The sequence below is a fragment of the Anser brachyrhynchus genome (assembly GCF_964034855.1).
Source record: "Anser brachyrhynchus genome assembly, chromosome: 1".
NCBI classification, from domain to species: Eukaryota; Metazoa; Chordata; class Aves; order Anseriformes; family Anatidae; genus Anser; species Anser brachyrhynchus.
Window position 1 is genome coordinate 135,038,978 of NC_137694.1, and position 21,578 is coordinate 135,060,555.

The 21,578-nt window shown below is 38.3% G+C and overlaps 1 protein-coding gene across 7 annotated transcripts in view; it reads left to right on the forward strand.

Annotated features, from left to right (window-relative positions):
• Window positions 1-21,578, forward strand: part of ANOS1 (anosmin 1) — a 144,375-nt gene that overhangs the window by 6,971 nt on the left and 115,826 nt on the right. For 5 of the 7 annotated variants that reach the window (XM_080577130.1, XM_080577132.1, XM_080577131.1 and 2 more), the window contains exon 2: window positions 20,265-20,312. In XM_080577130.1, coding sequence (XP_080433256.1) covers window positions 20,265-20,312 — 48 coding nt within the window. Of the gene's footprint in view, window positions 1-10,158; window positions 10,189-12,242; window positions 12,896-20,264; window positions 20,313-21,578 lie in introns of those variants that run through there. The other 2 variants (XM_080577135.1, XM_080577134.1) reach the window with 2 other exon arrangements.

The following is a 21,578-nucleotide window of genomic DNA, read 5'->3' on the forward strand; positions in this document are numbered from 1 at the left end:
AATAACGGTCACAACTAGTGAAAACACCCGCATTATTCTATGTGTGGAAAATCCACGTTGTGGAATTGAGCCACAGTCTTTGTGCACAGTCTTTGTGGTCATATCTAGATCTATGAACTTTCTCATGACCAAACTCAAAGCTCTTTGGCATCAGTGAAGGTGTGCAGTCAATGTGAGCAGAAGGGTTATAGAGCCTGGTCCTTGCTGCCTAGCAGTTTTAATTTCTCTGATTTGGGATTGTAACTTTGAACATTGTCATTCCAAATTAGAATGTTTGTCTGTCTCATTTGTAAGGTTTAAATACAAATCAAATAAACTGCATGGAAACAGAAGAGATTGGTGAACAATTTTATTGAACAGTAAGTGTTGCCAAGATAGTATTCTTGCTTTTTGCTTGTGGCTGATTATATACTAGAAGAAAAATCTTTATACTACATAAAATTAAAAATGCTGTTAATGTGATAAATATGTATGATACTAAATGCAATAAAACTAATAGTAATGTTGCTAATGTATTTTGAAGCAGACATTCTATGTATAGATAATATTGGCAAGGCGTACTTTTAATGTCATGGGTGTGTACCAGGAAAGGGGATGTTGCTTTTGAAAAGCATTAGAAAACTTCTGATAGAGAATTATTGGTATTTTTCAAATGTAAATCCTTTTTTCATTTGCATATATATCCACTTACTGCCGAGGAAAAGGATAGTTTATAAGCTAGGTACTGTTCATATTAAGATTATTTTTGAAACTGTTCATTGTCTGCATATGGGTTATCTCTGTCATTAACTATCACTCTCAAATGTATTAAAATACATTTTATTTAGTAAGTGTCCCATAAGGAAAAAAAAATACACAACGCATTTCTGAGACAGCTTGAAAAACAGACTCATTTCCCAGATGCTGAACATTTGTCATTTTGCAAAGGGCAAATTTCATAAGAGTGAGTACTGAATTTGTGTGTCTACAAAGGGAGATTATTATTCACAAGCTGATCTGCATCTTTGTCGGCTGTTCTATGTGATTTTCTGCTTTCTGTGATTATCTGGAGTTGAGTGCATCTCTACCTTCTGTAAACAGAGAAAGTACTATTATTTCACATCTATATTTTTAAAGATCAAAACCACGATCAACAAGCAAGTATCAGCAGTATGTTACAACAGAAGGAAGACATGTTCACAGTTATATTAAGTAGGTGGTGCCTAGCAAATGTAAAGCTTACAACAAAAAACCTATTGACTAGGAGTTTACACCAAGAATTTTCATTTTTTGACCTTTGCCATAGCTAAGCATTAAGGTCTTATATCTCAAAAACCTTTGAAGTCCATGAAAAACCTTCTGTTGATTTCAGCTGGATTAGGTCCACATATGTACACTGGGGCCATGCAGCCTTTGTCAACAAAGAAGAAGAGTGATGTGAACTTGGCATCCCAGCTCTAGTTTTATCCCCCACCCCCCTTTTTTTATCTTTTAATGTCCACAAGATCACAGGATATGAAGGTGGAGAACTGGGGGTGTTGAAAGGTAAGTGGACCCTTTAAACTTGAAAATAGAGTTCTGTTCCTTTCATCTCTGATTAAAAAGAATCATACATTCATTTTCATCCATCAAAAAGAATATCAGATATTTCCAGATTTGGGGAACAATCCCAGCCCAAAGTTTATATAAAAATTTCCATTGACTTCTGTGAAGTGCATTTTTACCAATGTGTCTCTAGCCTGTCAAAGAAGTATGTTGTCCAAATTATGCAAACATATTTATGAATTGAAAATGTAATACAGGAAAATACATCTTTCACACACAGACACACACACAAAAAAGAAGTAATTTATTTTACCATGGACACTGCATGTTTTTCTTCCCCCTACCTTGGTTTGTATCTTTCATCATCACCTTTTAAAACAGAAGTTACTTGACTCCCTCTGCAAAGGGAGCGAATACCCTGGCAGGAGCTGAGATTACTAGAGGAAGATATGGCCCCAAAACTTGCATGAGAAGCAAAAGAAGAGAGAGAGTCTTAGAAGGGAGAAAGATGGAGAAAGGTGAATTCCAGTAGGCACACACAAGGGAAGACAATGCTGGACAGAGAATTTGTCTAGGAGTATATAGATTTTACTGGGACACAATTAATTCAAATTAGGGCTAGAAATAGGGAACTACCCCGCACAGACAGAAAGGAAGAGTTGTAAGTATTTTTTTGTTTCAGCTTTTTCTGAGCTGCTTTGAGTTTTACCTGGTTTAAAAAAGTTAATTATTCTTGTTTGCAATTTAATTAAAACGTGGTTTGAATATCCTTCTGTCTTCATCCAGTTTTAAAACCTCAAAGAAAATTCACCACAGAGGTCTAGGTGATTCGTGCTCATGTCATATGCCTATCCAATGCAGGCAAATAAACATCGTTTGTTCTAGACCAGGGATGCTCAAGCGTACAGTTTGTCCAGGTAACTGTGATGACCTTTGGCTAGCTTCTTTTCACCTGGTTTTCATTCAATTCTTTAATAAAAGTACTTTGGGAGGGTGAAGGCAGTTCGCCTGTGTCTGGGTGTTGGTAGCATGCTTCTCATTTTTGTCATCCCTACAGACCATGCCATATCACACTGATTGTCTGTGAGAAAAGTGTGCCAAAGGAACAGGCTGCTTTGGCTTTCTGAACAATTCCTGCTCTCCAAACATCACTCTGTTTGTTAAACTTGTAAAAGTCACTCTGGGGAGTTTTCAACTGGAAATAAGTTCTGATGATGGCAGCCTGCTCTCTTTAGTCAATACCGTGATTTACTTGCATGTATTCTGGATTAATTAGTGATCCCAATTCTTTGGGAAAAGCTTTGGATCTTCTGGTGCATGTAGACTGTACATTTTCAGAAGTGCTGGATTTAGTGTGTTGCACATATACTGTAAGTTTGGTCATCTGATGAGAGAAGAGCTGCACATGTGGTGTGTTCTCATATGCTAGACAAAGCCTAGTTGCCTCCCCAGGCACAATGTTGGTCACTGTCTACTGCAAGGTTATCTTTCTAGTCAGAAGCTTGACAAACTACTGCCACTGTAGTTTCCCTCGTTGTCACAACTCAAACCACAAACCTAGCCAAGGTAGTGAAGAGTTCGTGCTTTTGCTCCTTGTCAGGGTTGCAGCTGCCATGGATCTTGTAATAAGATAATGTGAGGGAAATAATTGCTTTGGAGAAGATGTCTTCCTCGGAGATTGAGGTTGATGGTAAAGATTGGATGAGAATAATGTGCTTATTTAATCCAGTGTAAACGTAGTTCAACCTCCATTCCTATTCTTGGAATTTATAAGAATAGTTATGTTTTTCCTTTTTATGGATTATTCTTTTGGGGAGTTATCTTCACATTGACTTATATTAAATAAAAGAATGTGCACTTTACTCATATGAACATCTTATACTTTAGATCATAGATACAGGTCTATACATCATTTGCAGTTAATTGATAATGTTTTTTAATTGTTAATGATATCTTTGTACCACAGGAACATTCCAGTCAAGCCTCTGGGCTTTCTTTGGTCCTAGACACTGTAAATTCATTTCTTAAACCCATGTGCTGTAAGGCTTTGGATTTGTTGGGATTTTGTACATGGATGGACAAATACGTAAGGCAGCAAATAGTTGAAAGCCGAGAAAGTAGAGAGAACAATAATAATAATGTGTTCTAATACAGTGACTCAGTGATTTTTTTTTATAATTTATTCGTTTTTGGAAGACAATTCAACAAGGTTTGTGTGTTTTTTATTTAATTAGATGATTATAATTCCTTTAGAAACAACAAAATCACATTGCTATGTAACTACAGCTAGACAATAATAAAGCACATCATTATCTGTCCCCATTTTTCTTAGGCATAAAGAGTTTATAATATGTTGACATTTGAGCCATAGCAATTTTGGCAAAGGAACTGGATGTAGGAGAGCTTGAGGCTTTTTTCCCCATTTTGAGATGTCTTTCTATGTAACTTTTAATGTAAAGATCATGAATTAGCCAAACTTTGGTCAGTCTGGATCTGCAATAGGTGGAAAGAACATGTAGGGTTAGACAAACTGACAGAAAGAGGTAAAAATCGTCCAGTTAATGAGGTGTATGACTCGCCTCATATAGTACTTGCTATCAGCTATGGGACACACTTGTCAGAACAAATAAGGAAAGAGGACATGGATTTCTGGAACTAGCAGCTTATTGTTGGATTTTGAGTAAAAGAATTGAATAAGCAGTGTGAAAGACAGTAGACTTCTGTTAAACTTCATGAATTTTCTATCTAGTGGATCCAGAGTATAAATGCATTTGATGTTGCATGTGCAGCATATAAGCTCATCTTGTGAAAAATTTTAACTATAGAACAACACGCAGATACATTTGTGCACTGTACAGCACGGAGCTGTAACGTAAGTGGCAATTAAATGTTTAACAGCAACTAATAGTTATTTCAAGCCTTCTCCCAGTGTTCAAAACTTTATTTTTCTTAAATAGAAAAAAGAGCAGCAATGTGGACTAGACTTTAAGTAAAACAAAACCTCAGCCATTTTCCAGATTGTAGAAAGAAATGAACAAATGAAGAAATGAGTTTTCTGAAGGATATACTGTCTGCTGTTGTTTTGGGATAGAAAGCATGACTCAGTTTTAAAGACTAAAGAGCTTTACACATGGATGTAGTGTAAGTTCCTGTTTTTTCTTTAGCTGGAGATCTTTCACATTTCTGAATGAAACTTATCAACTCTTCCATTTATATAATTAGCAGTTTAATACAGATTTTTTTTCTGGAGTTCTCATTGCTGGACTGAGTTTGATATCCCTACAGATGATGGTAATGTCTCTAGTGGTTTCAACTGAAATAATCTTAGAACAGTGTCAAATATACTAGAAATATCTGATCAAAATTTGTAGATAAAAACAATAAAATTCCCATTATACTGTTTAAAGACAATTAACTTAGATTTGTTAAATACCATCTTAATACATCTTGACATCATCCTTTACAATTCAGGGTGGTAGTAAATGTTACTATGCCATTAGGATAAAGTAAAACCGAATTGCCAGTTATTTGCCAGATGTAAAATACCTTGACTTCAAATTAAGATAAATTTTTTAGAAGCAATTCCTTCAAATCATAAGCAAAGGTAGAAACAATTTTTTGATGTAACCAGAGCTGAGTACCACTAAAGACAGTAAATAAGTAGCTGAGTACCACTAAAAACAGTAAATAAGTATTTTTTATTTTATTTTATTTTTTTTTTACAAAATGAGATATTGTCCAGTTACTGATTGTTACTCTATATATCCAGGTGCCCTCAGGGATTCCGTGGCATCCCTGTCAGCTTCATCAACAGGCATGGCTTATCCTCTTAATAATAGCAGCAGATGTCAAATTTTCATGCCCGTAAGATGCTTACTCATACCTAGTAGATCCATCTGTTATAGATCGAGCCTCAGTCAAGTTGTTCTCATCCATGACCTTCCCACTGAGAAAGCAAATCAAGCAGAGCTCCTCAGTCCAATGAAAAACAAACCTGAGTATTATCAACATATTTGTAGTACCACAACCCACTTCACTTCACTGTCTTTCTTAATTGCTTTGCACAGGTGAGAAGACTGGTAAGATGGAATGAGACAGTGTAATAAGGATAGAATTCCTGGAGCATGCCAGAAATATCTGGGACTTTCCAAAGATGAAACAACTGAAATATCTGACAGTTTTGCAAGAATAAATGATATAAGAAAGAGAAACAAAAATTTGTTATACAAAACCTGCTGATAATTCAAGATGTTGATAACTGGTATTAACCTCAGTTGTAGATGTTTAAAATATGGACACACTTGTAGATGCTTAAACTCATAAAATATGGGCATTATCATGTTTTTCTTTTGTGTCTGTTAGTGTGGATTGAAGATAGAAAATCCTAGGCTTCAGAGCTTCTGTTATCCTTCCAGTGGAATTCTGTGAAAAAGTCCACATCCAATTGTTTACATTGACTGGGGCTTTAAAATACTGTAGCTTGGATAGGAACTTAGGCTGAGCTTTGACACCTCTCATATTGCAAGTCTTTCAATATCTACAACACAAATTAAGCTGTCTTAATTTTAAACTCTTTCACCTGATGCCAGAAATGACTGAAACGCGATATACCTGTCAGTAAATGATTGCTCTGCATAGCAGCTATATCTCTGGTAACCAGACATGTGTCAATGACAAATGCTGCAGTCCTGCCTTGAAAAGAGATTTATTTTCTTTTTATGGTATGTCTTCATTAGCTAGTTATCAGACTGTATACTCGAAAACTGGCACATGAGAGGCTTTTTGTTTGTGGAAAAGTTTATCGTATGGTGAGGCAACTTTCACAATTTTCAGTGGAAGATCTCTGTAGAAAGATCCAGTTAATATCTTTGTAGCTCAGACTGTATGAATAATTTTAGTGTCTTGTATCTTTTTCAAATAATAACACTTCATGTTGTTTTCCTGTCCCTCTCATCTGTTCTTCCTCCCACAATCTAAGGTTGGTTGCATGGTGGTCTAGAAGACAGGACTGTAGCAGTTGTATATGTTTCATATGGCATACAGTTCTTAACAAGCTGGAAAAAGCTCATAAAGAAACTGAAGAAGTGGCTTGTATCTATTGTAACATGCATTAAAAGTCTGTCTCTTTTTGCAGGAATGTATTGTCAGTGTTGCAGGATAGAAGGGGCCCCGGCTAGGATCAAGTGGAAAGGGAAAGACTCAAACTTCCCACCCTACTGTATGCTCCTTCACATGATGCCTGTTTTTTATCCATTGTCAACACAATGCCCTTGCAACCTTTGCTGTTCTGGGAGCCGTTGCAGTCCCTTAAAATAGGATGGGAGTAAAAATGCAGTCTGCAGACAAATATGAACAGGGTTTACAGGTCTGGGAGCTGGGGAGACAGCAGCACTGAGCTAAAGTCAGGGAAAAGGGGTCATGGCTTCCCTTTTTGTTACATGATAAAATAAGGAGGACATTCATCGTCTGATGTTATACGTGGTATCTGAGCAGAACGCGACTGGCATCCACTAGTCTTTGTTATTGACTGAATGTGGCAGTACTGGGGGTTGGCTTTCCACAGAACTGAGAGCTGGGCTGGGGAGGAACAGGCTGAGGGCCAAACCAATAGGAGCAGTGGAGGGAAGAGTGTTAGCTTGCACAGTGTGATTAGTTCTTGGGTTGTGCTTTATAGTTGAGATAATAAAGTTATAGGCTAATTAAACTGTACCCATTACATTTTGCCTGTCTTCTGTAATGTCTACGATCAAGGCAGATGTATGGAAAGACTGTAGCAATTAAAATGTCTGGGAAATAAGGCTTCTTCCTGAAATGCTGCTTTAACTGTTGTGGTAAAAGCTGTTTTTTGTGTGGCTGACATATGTTTCTTTGAGTTAGTCCTTTCTGAGCGTATGTTAACAATATTGTCTTGGTTTTTATTCAGGTTGAAGATAGACTGCTGTTTATGAGTCAAAGGGTCATTTTGATCTGGACAGTTATTTAATTCCTGAATGACCACAGAAACCTTTTGTAAATGTTTATAGGAAATCGCAGGTCTGATGAAGTGTACTTCACTCACTGAGCCTAGACTTCTATAGAAAGAGGGAAAAAAAAAACCAAAAGACTATTTTAAACAATTGCTAGAGCTACAAGGACTGTATGAATTTTGACACTTGTTATTTCTGAGAACTGTGCTGTGCACTTCAATAATAGACTTTATGAGTAGATCAGTGGAACTATTAATATATAATTGTAGGCATATTTCAGAAGGCATATTTAATCTGTATGATCATTATTTGTGCTGTTGTCTTTTTTACTGCTGAGATTACAATTTTCTACATACTTTTACAATATTGAAAGAACTTTGGACATTGAAACAAAGTATGTATTTTGGCAATGATGTTTATTGAGCCTATTGCCTTTCACTGATTAAAAAGGAGAAATTTCATAATTTATCAAGATAACTAAAATAGGATAGGGGATATTTGTCACTTTATTCTGTTGAGAAAGGCACTGTATGGAATGAATTTATTTACTTATTTTTCTTTTAAATGGAAATGAAAATATACTTATCCATCAGCTTGTGGTGGATATGGCTGCTACTGCATATTTGAAATATCTAGTATCTTGGAAACTAGTAATAAGAGAAAGGAAAGAAATAAATTCCTGAAACGTATCATGTTAATTCATGCTATTATATCAGAAATAATTGGTACCTTAAGTACAAGAATATGAGCATAAAATTTGATGTTGCCTGATATTTGAGTTATAATAAAATGGGTACCAGAGAGCTGTTAATTTTGATAAGGGCAGCTGTGTTCATGTATTTTTGCCAAAGATACAAGCGTACTATTTAATGATGTCCCTCCCATAGATACCAGGACAGAATAAGAGAAAAAAACAGGAAAATATCACGTGACCAGTATGTAGTATAATGCATTTAGCAGTTTTATAATCAGAAATGACTCCACCACAATGCAAGCTTCATGGAGTATCCCATGTTCATATAGTTTATAGTTAAACTATTTATAATAAACATGATCTAAAAATATGGGGTTGCTACCCTATCATTTATGTTTAGTTTCTTAAGGACATGAGACACCAGAACCCTAAGCCTGTTGCAGGTCCAGAAAGGAATGGTGCCCTGAATGGTCATGAAAAAAGATGGCTTATGAGGAAAATCTAGTCTAGTAGGAAGGACTGAAATGAAATACTTCTCGTGTATGTTTGTGGGAGGTGTTGGAAATTTCCGAAGTGCATCTACATGTTAATGTTTTATGTGAATCAGAGTATGCATTTAGAGTAAGTCTCCTGAGCTACATGATCCTCTTTTTCATAGACCAACCTGAGAGGTCATGCAGTAGATTCCTTCTGGATGAACATAACTGGAAGAGGTGCTCCAGGGGGACCTAATTTACTTTAGCAGTTTATGGACATTGAGTTCATGGGACTGGACTAATTTGAAGGGAAAGGGAAGTTGGCATACATATAGTGCAAGTATTAGATCTGTCAACATCAGTTGTTTTGCTCAACAGATGTGCTCCTGTGCTTCACACTACTTCCTAGTGTGGAGACACCCTGGGGTATTTGTAGCTGATTCTGGAATGATTGGCTGGTAGGCAGTGCAGGCGAACACAGCCTGTGGTAAGTGTAGCACATCACATACTGTTGGGACCCAACTACTCAGTAGTCTTATAATTACACAGAATAGGCACATGGACTGTCATTTTCAGTTATAAAGTCAGATAAGTTAGCACAAACGTAGCATGCACACATTTCTGAAACCTGGAATATTACTGTCTTTTTTGGTAAATCATGTTTTCTCAAATACACTTAAAAAAAAAAAATCACGTCTACACTTACATTGTGTTTTGTAAAAGTAAATATTAATTTTTAGAATGTCTTTTGTTCCTTTTGATGCTAATTTCCCAGTGGGCTACCTTTGTGTCATTATTTTTGAGCCAGGATATGCTATTATTATCTTGTTATTTAATTTGCATAGCAAAATCTACTTTATGACATGAGAGAAAAGGCACGTTGAGAAGCATTTTGGAATGGTGAGGGTTTTGAAATTGAGCCTAGAAACAAATAGTCAACAAGATGTCTTTTACTTTTCATATTCATGCTATTAGATTAGATTTTGTTTCCTTCAACTGGATTACTTAACCCCAAGGAATGTGTGCAGGGTTTGGCCCCAAGTATATGCATTAGTGTGAGATGCTGAATTTACTTCTAGTATCTTAGCGTCATTGTCTTTAATTCCCCATGATGCTTAGTGAAATGAAGTTTATTTAGGTCTGGTTTCTTTTATAGATTGATAGAAACTTCTGCTACATAGAATAAAACTCAGTTGAGATCAGTCTTAGAAGTGGTAACACTGAAGTCTGTGAAACCACAAGAAGGCAGTCATAACTCACAAGTGCAATGGAGACACCAGGATTCCTGTGGCTCGTTTGTTTTTACAGCTTGTGTTTATCTAGTAGTTTTTCCATCCATTTGAGAAGGCACTACTGTAAAAAGAGAAAAGGTGTTGCGTGCTGGAGATGCAATGTTAATCAAAGCTATGCATAGTCTATATTTTCAAAACTACTGATCTATTGTTGTTTCATTGGTAGTGACCTTTGGATTTTTGCTCACTGTCTTTCTAGGAACCTACCCATGATGACAGCTTTATAAGGAATGCTGGTGTGTATCGCAATTTAGGTGGTGGTTGCTGATTTTACTTGATTGGTTTTCATAATTACTCCGATCTTTATCTTATTTTTTTCTCTCTGTGTTTTCCTTTTGGTGCATGTTAAGTTGTGGCTATACATATTTCAATGTAAACTTCAATGAGGACAGTCTGTAATAGAAATGAAGGCTGAAGATGACTTTGCACGAACTGTTTGGGAAATAATCAATGCAAGGTTTAGGTCAATACAGTTCTGTTCATACCCACCCATCCACAGCAGGAGCCTGCCGTATCACTGTGATCAGAGCTAGTGCATTACAGGTGATGGCGGCATAAGTGTAAATCCAAAAGAAAACTTAAGACTTTCTAAAAATAGTAGTGCTACTGATACTTTGATTAAATTATTTGTGATATGCATTTGCTGGTGTTAATCTAGATGTTTAAAAGTAGACTGCAGTGTTAGTCAAGCTGTTTTCCATGATAATTTAATTTTAGTTTCTATTTACAAACTGTAGTTATGTCACCAGGATCAACTGTTAAGAGCAGATCAGTTTTGTAACTTTCTTACATTCAGTCACCTCTTTAACTTAGTCACTTTGGGTTAACCAGTAAACAACATTTACTTTTCTACAGTATAAGTGTCTGCAGTATAGAAATGGATTCTGCTGAGGAGGATGTACATTTTGTTTGTTTGTGAGGGACCATGGCGACTGGTTACAGTAACAGAAGGTCTGCATATATTTGTTCTAAAATGCATTCTTCTGTTTTTCTGTTTTTCATTTTCAGAATATTGTCACATGGTTCATTTAAAAAAAAAAGTTAAATCTGTTGTATTTACTTGTAGGATCACAGTGGAAATATATATACATACTTAACCTTAACTCTATTTCTATAAAAGTTTTTGTGTAAAACACTCACCATAAAGTTATCCAAGTGCCTGCCTGATGGATAGGTAATACATTAAAAATGACTAATATCTACTAAATAGTGTTTGTTCTCTTCTTTCATGTTGACTCCTGTCAAGTGGCTTTTTTTTGGGTATTGTTCTGGTGGTAGGTGTTATGCTTTGTTATTTTGCCAGGTTTGGATAATCATTATTTGGTTTTATTGTTGAAATTTTGGTTTTCATTTTTGTTAACGAGATCAAAGTCTAAGGAACATTCTTTATGCATCAGGGAAAAATTAAGGTCATTATAGAGCCCAACCTGCCGTCTCCTGCTTTCAGCCACAGCAAGGAGCAGCTGCCCCTCGGGGTCAGGGAGCTGGGGCCTGAGGGTGATCCCAGCACAGGCCGTGCCCTCTCTGAGAAGCAGCCCCCCAGGGCCTGCACAGGGCAGGCAGCGACGGGTGCTGGTGACAGCCCCAGGCATGGGATGAGCTGGGGCCAGGGGCAGGCAGGGGCTCCAGACAGGGGCAGAAGGAGACCGGGTGGCTGGGCACAAGGCTTCAGCATGGGGACCCAAGCCCAGCTGGGAGACAGAGCCAGAGGCAAGCTACAGTGTACATCCAGGAGGCGCGACCTACAGCACTGGTGTGAGGCAGGGCCAGAGACAGGCATACCTACAGCTTAGCTCAGGCAAGGACTGATGGCCCCAGCCCTGCTGAACTGGGGTTTCTGGGTGGTGGGGCAGGGCAGGGCAGTTAAGGCCTATTCGTGTCCTCAGGGCCTTGACACTTGGCACACAACATCCTAACATGTAACAAGGGGGAATATACCAGCTAAATTCTCTGGAGCAGTCAAAACTAAGCTGAAACCTAAGGCTTTTCAAAAAACAACAGTAAATAAAATTGAAGATACTACATAAATTATGCTAAGACCCCTTCTGAATGTTCAGTGTTCTTGTCCTTACACCTCAAAATGGTGTAAGCAGAAGTAGAAAAAATACAGAGAAGAATATCAAGAAGAAAGTCTAAACATGGAATGAACCACTAGTTGCTCATGCACTTCTTACACTTTTGTTTCAGTAACTGACCCCCCCCCCCTTCCCCCCTCCACTTGAATATGAGACATTGTGCTATCTGGAAATTGGTTAGGTTCTCTGTGACTATAAAATACTTAGGAATGAGCTGTTAGGGTACATGATGAAAGCTTGTCTGCACACCCACAAAGGAGCTCAGAGAGACAATGGCAGATGGGGGACCCCAAATCACACCCTGCCTAGCTACTCTCAGACCCATCACAGGAGCCATCAACCTATCAAATGCCCATCCCCACAAGGTCAGGGGAGGAGGAGAGAAATCCAAAAGCAGATGGGAACCTAGGTTAAGGACTCAAAGGGAGAGATGGCCTTTTTGGAGCCTACAAGGGCTGTCTCAGGAGAACCTCAGCCCCTGTGTCCAAGCATGAGACCCATCAAGATTCAGCAATGCCAGAGCACCTTCGGAACTGAGGGGGCTGATGCCTGGGGTATGGGACACATTATGGGATACAGGGGAAAAGCATTTCAGGATTGTGCAAGACTTACTCTGAGGAAGCGGAGGGGTAAGGGGATAAAACCGGCTGGATGTGTGTAAATAAGTGATAAGCTTGTCTGTTCATGCCCTGCACTTGGTCAGCACAGGCTCTCCTAATTTCTCATTAAATTACTTAACTCTTCCTGGGTGAGGGAGTCTGTTCTGTGCATGCATGTGCATACGGCGGTCCAAGTGCCAGCAACCAAAGTCATAACAGAGGGCTGAGGTCCCATGTGTCTGTGGTGCCAGTGACTGGAATGAATGCAGGTCTGGGTGCCAGCAGCTGGGCTGGAACTGTGGGCTGGAGTGCCTGTGTGCTGAGTGAGAGCAGGTAGAGAGACCTGGGTGAGTGAAGCCACGTGCCAGCCTCAGAGAGGGACCTTGTGTTACAGAGCCTGTTTGTCTGTGGAGTCAGAGGCTGGACAGAGCCCAGGTGTGCAGGTGTGTGAGCGCTTGTGAAGAGCAAGCTGGACGAGCTGGTGGGTAGGTGAAGTTGCCTGGTGTAAATGTGCCTCTCTAGGGGTGAGAGCACAAGAGAGCTGACTAAAGGGGGCCAGAAGAGTCCTGGCCATCTCTGGATGGGTCGTAAGTCTCTAAGAGCAAGACCAAAGGATTTGGCTGCTGGGTATAGTGGGAGTCACAGTCTGCTCTGTGTGTATTTGCTTGTGTGCATGTGAGATGGGCCATGCCAGCAATTGAAGTATCATAGAATGGCTTGAGTTGGACGGGACTTTAAATGATCATTCAGTTCCAACTCCCCTGCTATGGTCAGGGACACCTCCCACTAGATCAGGTTGCCCTGGGCCTTATCTAACCTGGTCTTGAACACTTCCAGGGATGGGGCATCCACAATTTCTCTGGTCAACCTGTTTCAATGTCTCACCACCCTCTGAGTGAAGAATTTCCTCCTAACATTGCAATACAAATCTCCCCTCTTTTAGTTTAAAACCATCCTCCCTTGCCCTATCATTATCTGCCCAAGCAAAAAGTTGCTCTCCATCTTTTTTATAAGCCCCCTTTAAGTATTGAAAAGCTGCAATGAGGTCTTCCCAGAGCCTTTTCTTCTTCAGGCTGAACGTCCGCAGCTCTCTCAGCCATTCTTCATAGGAGAGGTGCTGCAGTGCTCTGATCAACTTTGTGGCCATCTGGACCCATTCTAACAGATCAACATCCTCCTTGTGCTGGGGGCCCCCAGACCTGGATGCAGGACTCCAAATGTGGCCTCACAAGGGCAGAGAAGAGGAGGACAGTCACCCCCTTCAACCTTCTGGCTACACTTCTCTTGATGTAGCCCAGGATGCAGTTGGCGTTCTGGGCTGCAAGTGCACGCTGCTGGCTCATGTCAAGCTTTTCATCCACCAGAACCCCCAAGTCCTTCTCTGCAGGGCTGCTCTCAAGGAGTTCTTTTCCCAGTCTGTACTCATGTCTGGGATTGCCCTGACCCAGGTGCAGCACCTTGCACTTGGGCTTCTTAAACCTCATTAGGTTCACATGGGCCCACATCCTACTCAGCCAGAGGAGGGAACAGGATGAGTCCATTGGTACTGTCCGTGTTGATGTGAGTGCTCTGTCCAACTTACAATCAAAATGTGAATGCCTGCTGTAGGCTCCTCAAATAAATTGTCTGAATATTGTTCAGGTTTGGAAGTGCTTGCTTTTTCTGCAGTATATGACAGAATTTTATATTACCTGGAGCTTCATAGTAGTAGCTAGAGTTGTCACATGGCTTAATATAGCTTAGAGGTGATGAAAACCTAACTAACCAAAGTCTGATCATTTTATATCAGCATGGAATGAAGTATCCTAATTAAATGATTTTAATGGAAACAGCTCCTGTACATGCAAACACCATGCCTGTTTATCTAAGTGCGAGAAATGGTCCTGCTCGGTAACGTTCACCTAATGCTTTTTTGATTCTTGCTTTATACTATTTCATTTCTTATTAGAGCTATTATAAAACAACAGAAATTCCTTACAGAGAATTTAATTTTTCCTTAAGACATAGTTTATAGTGAAATAAGAAACTGTACGAAGGAACAAAATTTATGCATTTATTTATATGTCATAGGCTCATAGAACCTATCCTCCCTGGATTGAAGTCAGGGAACCAAAATATTTCTGGGATTCTGTTGTTTTTTTTCATGGATGGTATCATCTAATATTAATCCTTTTCTCTCCATGGCTTCTCCAGTGGATGATCTTCAAGCTTGTCTTACAGTGGACAAAAACTTAGAAGTGAAGACACTAAAAACGTATTTACATAAATTTTCCTTTAAGCAGCAGTCTTGCTTCCCAGAAGCAGACCTTGTCGTTGGACTGTATGACCTTGCTCATTCACTTATTTCTACAGAGCAGTTCAGTTTCTCTGGCCAGGTTTCAGTCTCACCTCTAACATGTTGTTAAAAAGTAATTGCAAAGGGTATAAGTGCTTAAATTTGCTCTTGCTTGGTGACTTCTGTGGCAAGTGTTCTAGCTGTTACATAAAAGAGTATCATCTTTTCATTTTTCATCCATGTTTTCAAATAAAAATGTGAGCCAGTTATTTATATGCAAAAGGGTAACTAAAATACCAGAGCCCAGGAGAGCTGTGTGGGACTGTGGTTCCCCTTTTCATATATCTGCTTCAAGTTCATGTTTATACTCACGAGAAAGGCTTTGAGAAACATTTTCTTTGGCATTTCCTATCTGCTGGATTTAGTATCTCTCCCCACTAAGCGTACAGGCTTTTTTGAATTTCATTCCTAGGTGCATGCTTTGGCATTTGGAAAACGAAAAGCCTAATTTGAATTTGTTAATTCCATTCTGCACCCTGATTCCACACATTAGAGTTGAACCTAGGATCACACAGCACTGCCACAGATAAGTCCCTATATTAATTTGTGTCTTAGTGAGCATGTAGGCAGGAAATTTAAGTCAGGCAGAGTATAAATGACATTTTAACATAACATGTAACGTCATGCTGTTGAGTTTTTGAAAGGTTAAGGAAAATGTTGGGAACCTGTCTCTTTAAATTCATCACAGCAACAGCTATTGATTTCTGTGCTGAAGTGCTCTGTTTTGCGTCAGTGGGACACTGTCATTTGAGGGGCATATTTTTCTGCTTTTTTGTCATTTTGAAAGAATTAGGAACATCATCAGGAGAAGTCACTTCTGAGTGATAGCAGTTTCACTCAGAAGTGCACTGAAGATTGGGCAGGGAAGTAAAGTCTTCCAAAACTGATAGCAGGGATACATGTATTGTCATAGTAGATTAAATGGCTACTTAACTTTTCACAACTGATCTCTGGCACTTCAAAAGAAAGGTTATATTTCCTAACAGGTAATTGTGGACAAAGATGCAAATGAAGGAAATTCTCCCTCTCTCCCTCTCTCTCCCTTGAAAGGCTAGTTTTGGGTTGCTTGTGAAGGTTATTAAATTTCTTCCCCGGGGCAGACTGTAGATAGGTAAAGATTGATTCTTCATTGTCTCTTTACATGTAATTTTATCTTCAAGACTCTGCACAACTTTTTTCAAGGCATGAGAGGGCACAGAATACAGAGGTTTCTATTTTAACTGTTCAGGTCCAAGAACATTTGTTGTTTACCAGAAGAAAGCAAGCATGCGCATATGCTTGCCTGAAATAAAACCCAATAAAGCTGATTAGAGATACCAATTAATCAGTTTCATTGCAAGTAGAATCATAGAATCAATTAGGTAGGAAAAGACCCTAAAGATCATCAAGTCCAATCATCAACCTGGCCTACTGAGTCCCATCACTAAACCAGGTCCCTTAATGTCATGTCCACACATCTCTTAAAAGCCTTCAGGGATGGCAACTAAAGGTCTCTGTTCACTTCCTTAGGCAGCTTGATCATGCTCTCCATGAAGAAGTGCTTACTAATGTCCAATTTAAACCTTCCCTGGCACAACTTTCCTTGCATCCTAGTGCTTCTCACCTGAGAACAAAGACCGACACCTTGCTACAACCTCCTCTCAGGCAGTTGTAGAGAGGTATAAGGTCCCCCCTCAGCCTCCTCTTCTCCAGGCTAGACAACCTAAGTTCCTCCAGCTGCTCCTCATATTTGTTCTTTTCTAGTGCCTTCACCAGCTTTGCTGCTCGTCTCTGAGCATGTTCCAGTGCCTCAGTATCCTTCTTGTAGTGAGGGGCCCAAAACTGAACATCGTATTGTAGGTGTGGCTTCACAAGTGCTGAGTACGGAGGGACAATCACTTTCTTGGTCCTGCTGGTCATGCTATTTCTGATACAGGCCAGGATGCCACTGGCCTTCTTGGCCACCTGAGCACACTGCTGGCTGTCAACCAGCACCCCAAGGTCCTTTTCTGCTGTGCAACTTCCCTGCTGTTCTTCTCCAAGTCCAGTTTGCCCAGTTGAGCACAGCTTCTTCTCCTCTTTATCATACAAAGGTGGTCCTGAGAATACACTGGTGGAAAGCTTATAGACAGAAAAAGTGCTTTTTAAGTCTTGCCCAAAGACATTTCTGCATGGTGGTGTTAAGTCACAACTAAAGTCAAAGTCAAAACTCTAATTGGCATAAGTCAGGTCAGGACTGGGTCGAAGAAAAACAGATGTGAGGTAACTGAGGATGTAATGTAGGAGGATGTAAAATGCTCCAGATGAAACACAAGATTTCTGATGTTTTGAAATTACAGTTTCTGCCATGTAGATTGGATTAAAAACAGAAAAAAAAATTACAGATGAACATTTTTTAAACTTAGGTTAGCCATTTGCTAAGATGGAGAATAGAGAAATGTTCATTTAGTATTCCAGCTTCCTCTGATAACCCATTGTTCAACACAAGCCTGTAGAATTTGCCTTTACCTTGTACAGTGAAAGAAAGATCATTCATATCATGTTTGTATGAAATTGAAGTTGCTAAACAGTACTTTTATGTTTTGCTAAACTTACTTTTTAATTCAAGTTATAATAGTTTTCAGTGGAAAAAAGAAAACACTCATAGAAATTAAACATTATGAAGGAGAGCCACACACCTGGACATTTACTGCATTATTGTCTCAAGTAACAGGTATAATTCAAAAGCAGGAGTGCTTTTCCTAGTTCAGTGGAAGGCAGCAGCATAACTGAAATAAAGCGTTGAGCTGCTACTAATCTGTTATTGCAATCAGCTACCTCTGTCACGTTTTATATGAAGAAGAAAGGGGGGATAAATTGGAAGTAGCACATAAAATATTGTTTTAACATTACTGTTGGCTAGATCTGTAAATGGAGATAATAAATCCTCATATGGCATTGAGGATAATACTAAAGTATTCCCACTAGCATATGTTATTTATGGCTGTTCTAAAGTTTTATTTCTTCTATTTATGTCTCTCTATTTGAAGGGGTTGGACCCGACATGTTGCTCATAGCTAGCTATTCTTATGCTAACAAATCTCAATTTTAGCTAAATTCTACAGTAATGTCAGAGAAAAGTGGTATTATAAAATCAAGTAATGATTACATAGTAACCTGCTGGGAAGATAAAACAAATGTTCATAAAACATTGACATTGAATTGTATGAACCAAAATTTTAAAATCGCTCCTAAGTGAGTTTAGAAGTGGAAAGGAGTAGATATGTCTTTACATATATTATCCCCAGAGCTGCTTAGTTAATAGAGGAATGGAAATTTTTAGCATTACAGCTCATATGAAAAAACATGTCATATATAGAAGTTTTCTAAAATTCAGTTTGAAAGTAGAAGTAAAAACAGAAGTATTATTTGCATTGGTTTGGTTCTTAAGGTACAAGAGTAATATGCAAGTTTGTTTTATTTCTATTCCTGAATTTTGCAACATGCCTGATCCAAATCTGTGTTTCTGACTTCTCACCAAATTCAGAACATGCTTAGTGTTCAAAATGCAGAAGACACTGCTTTATCTTGTATGGCTGAAACACCCAAGTTTGTAGCCTAGTTACCTTTCCCTTTTTTTTTTTTTTTTTTTTCTACAAACCAAAGCTTAGAGAAAAATTTGGAAGGTGATTCTGAATTGACCTCGGAAATGATTCACCATTGGTATATTTTGGGAACTGTCTTAAGTGGGTGGTGCAAGAAAGGTGTCCTCAGTTAGATGACTGATCTAACTAAGTTTGTTTATTCCACTGATCTCAAGGTAGAGACAGAGAGACAGACACTGATCTCTCGGGGTAGAAGAGATCTCTCTGATCTGTTTTTTTTTTTTTTTTTTTTTCCTGTGTATGTGTGATTTAATTTAGTTGGTCCAGCAATTAACAGAAGAGTGTGCTTAGCTTAAAGCACAAGCAGCAATGATATCCTGTTCATATCATTAGAATCACTTGTGCTTAGTTAAAAGCTGGTTTCTATTCTTTGCTGTATGAGGGCTTTATTTTCCACAAACTATTGGATAGGACCACATAAATCAAAATCCATGCTGTTTTTACTTGCTGTGCTTTCTGTTCTTTTTGGTGTACAGTCTTGCATAAAAAGGGATACTAGTTCTTTTTACTATTTTTTTTTTTTTTTTTTTTTTTTTTTTTGTGCTGGGGCCAAGCTCCTGGAACAGCTGGAAGGATTTTTGGAATGACTTGAACAACCCTGGGAGCTTGTGTGAAGGCATAGCTATATACATATATGAAGACATGCACAAACACTATCTCCCCAAACATTAGCTAAGACAAAGCCAGCTCCAAACTATAAGCTTCATCACTGTGGCAGCATGCCAGTGAATTCAAGCTCATACGCCTTGCTGAGAGCAGAACTGCTGTGCTCAGAGACTGGTCTAGTTGTCTTGAGTACATGCTAATGCATCTATTTCTGCCTCTGAGTTATAGTTGTTGAATATCCAGAGAATAATTTTGTCTTGTGTTTAGAAGCACACAGATAAAAGTTATATATCTGTAGTTTCCCGTAATTTTCTCTTTCGTAATTTTTTCTCTCCTATGTTTGACCCTTTAGAATCTGCTGTAGTAGAACAGGAGGTTACTCATGCCAGTTTCATATTTGTCTTTCTATTTTCATCATATTCCCATTTCCTTTAGCTTAAAAAAAAATAAAAAATTGCATGTGGTACTATATTGGTTGTCTTGCTGCAGTCAAGATAAAGGAGAGCTACAGTGTTTCCTGATGTGGGAAATGTGTTATCAAAAATTTAAACCAAAGCTGACATGGTTGACTTTTGGTAAACTTATGTCCCATTTAATCCAATTTTTTATTCACTTCAAGGCTGTTCATTATCTTTCCTTGTTAATTTATTTTAAATATTGTGTAATGCAATTAATGGGCTTTCAGTTCATGAATCGCTACTCATGCATATTGATTTCTTAAATACAGAGGTTACCTTTGTTTTCTTCTTAAATACAGAGGTTACCTTTGTTTTCTTCCTGGTAAATCTAGATAGGAAGTGTTAGGAAAGGTAGACTGAAAGGAGACTTCAATCAGTTCTCCACCAGTCTTGCTCGATGAAATGCTTTCCTAGCTCTTAGATCACTTAATGCTTGCCTGAGCCTTTTACTTAACACAAGAGAGTTGGAGTCAGGATTATTACTAATGTTGTGACACAACATCATTCTCTAAAGAGAACTGTAGGGTGAATTCTGTTTGAACCTACTAGGATGATCAGATCTATTCTTAAAAAAAAATAAATAATAATATTCATGTATTTTATATTTGTTTTTCAGAACAATGGGTCACTTGCTTGGTGCCAGAATCATAAACAGTGCTCAAAGGTATGGTTTTTTTTTCTTTTTTTTTTCCCCACCTCATTTATAAAGTTATCTTGTTGCTCTCATATTGTCTGTAGATGAAACGCTTTTCATCTTAATCTGAAGAAGCACCTATTTATACTTTATTTGGAAATCTCAACCTGTAATGAAATATCCAAAATTAAAACCAGGTGACGTACTCTTTCAGGACAAAGGAATCATGTCTGAGGATAAGCATTAAGTGTAGTTAAGCCAATATAATTCTGCTGTTATCAGCAAATTTAAACCACCTGAAATCTGATGTATCATTTCTGTTTCAGTGTTTTTGAACATGAGAGTAAAATTGTCAATCCCTTCAAAATATTCACTCGATAGCACTGAGGTATGCCAACACTGAACTTTTCTTTCAGTTTGGGTATTTAATTTTTAGCATGACACTGAATTTCTTTGAAGTGACTCTTAATACAAATCGCAATGGCTTCACTGATGCCCAAACCTATCCTGGCAAATTAACCTGGAAAGCTTAGAGGGTAGGTGAGCTAATAGTCAACTGATAGTGCAAGAATTTTTCTATGGTGTCTACATAGATGCAGGAATGATCTGGGAGCTGTTCTGGGTTGGAGTGGAATTACACGTTCTAGGCAATGACTGTTCATAAATGTAATGGAAGATGAGATGCATGTATTCATTGACTTGGAAATTTACCTGAAAATGGTGAAGAGTTTTCTCTAGTAATTTTGCCTCTCTTCTGAAAATGTATTTCTACAATAGTTTAGGCTTTCTAATCCAATAATTATTCTGTGAAGGGTGCATTTCAAGTGGGATTAAAACCGAGTAGCATTATAGTGTATTGTTTTCTTAATGTAATCTATGTAAATACTGATGCTAACTACTGATTTTTAACATGACAATTTATTCTTTACATTTAAGAAGTGAGATTACTGGTTCACTGATAAAGTGAATTTAGCTTTCATTGAAGTGAGTGGGATTGGAAAAGGACCAATTTATTATTGACTGTTCCGTTGCAGGAAGACAAAACAGAGCTGACCACTTTTGTCAGTATTAAAAACTGGGTATAGCAGCATCGGTAAAAGAAGAGAGGGGAATGATTCCTATTAGTTCTGCCACACTGCTAAGAATTGCGCTTCTGCCATGAAATCATATTGTTCTTGATGAAGGGGTGCCGAGAATTTGTTTCATCATAACTGAATTGCCTTTTAAGGAAAGTGTAGAGGTCTTGACCTGTACTGTTGTATTTTTTTTTTTTTTTAATTTGCTTATCATGGTTGC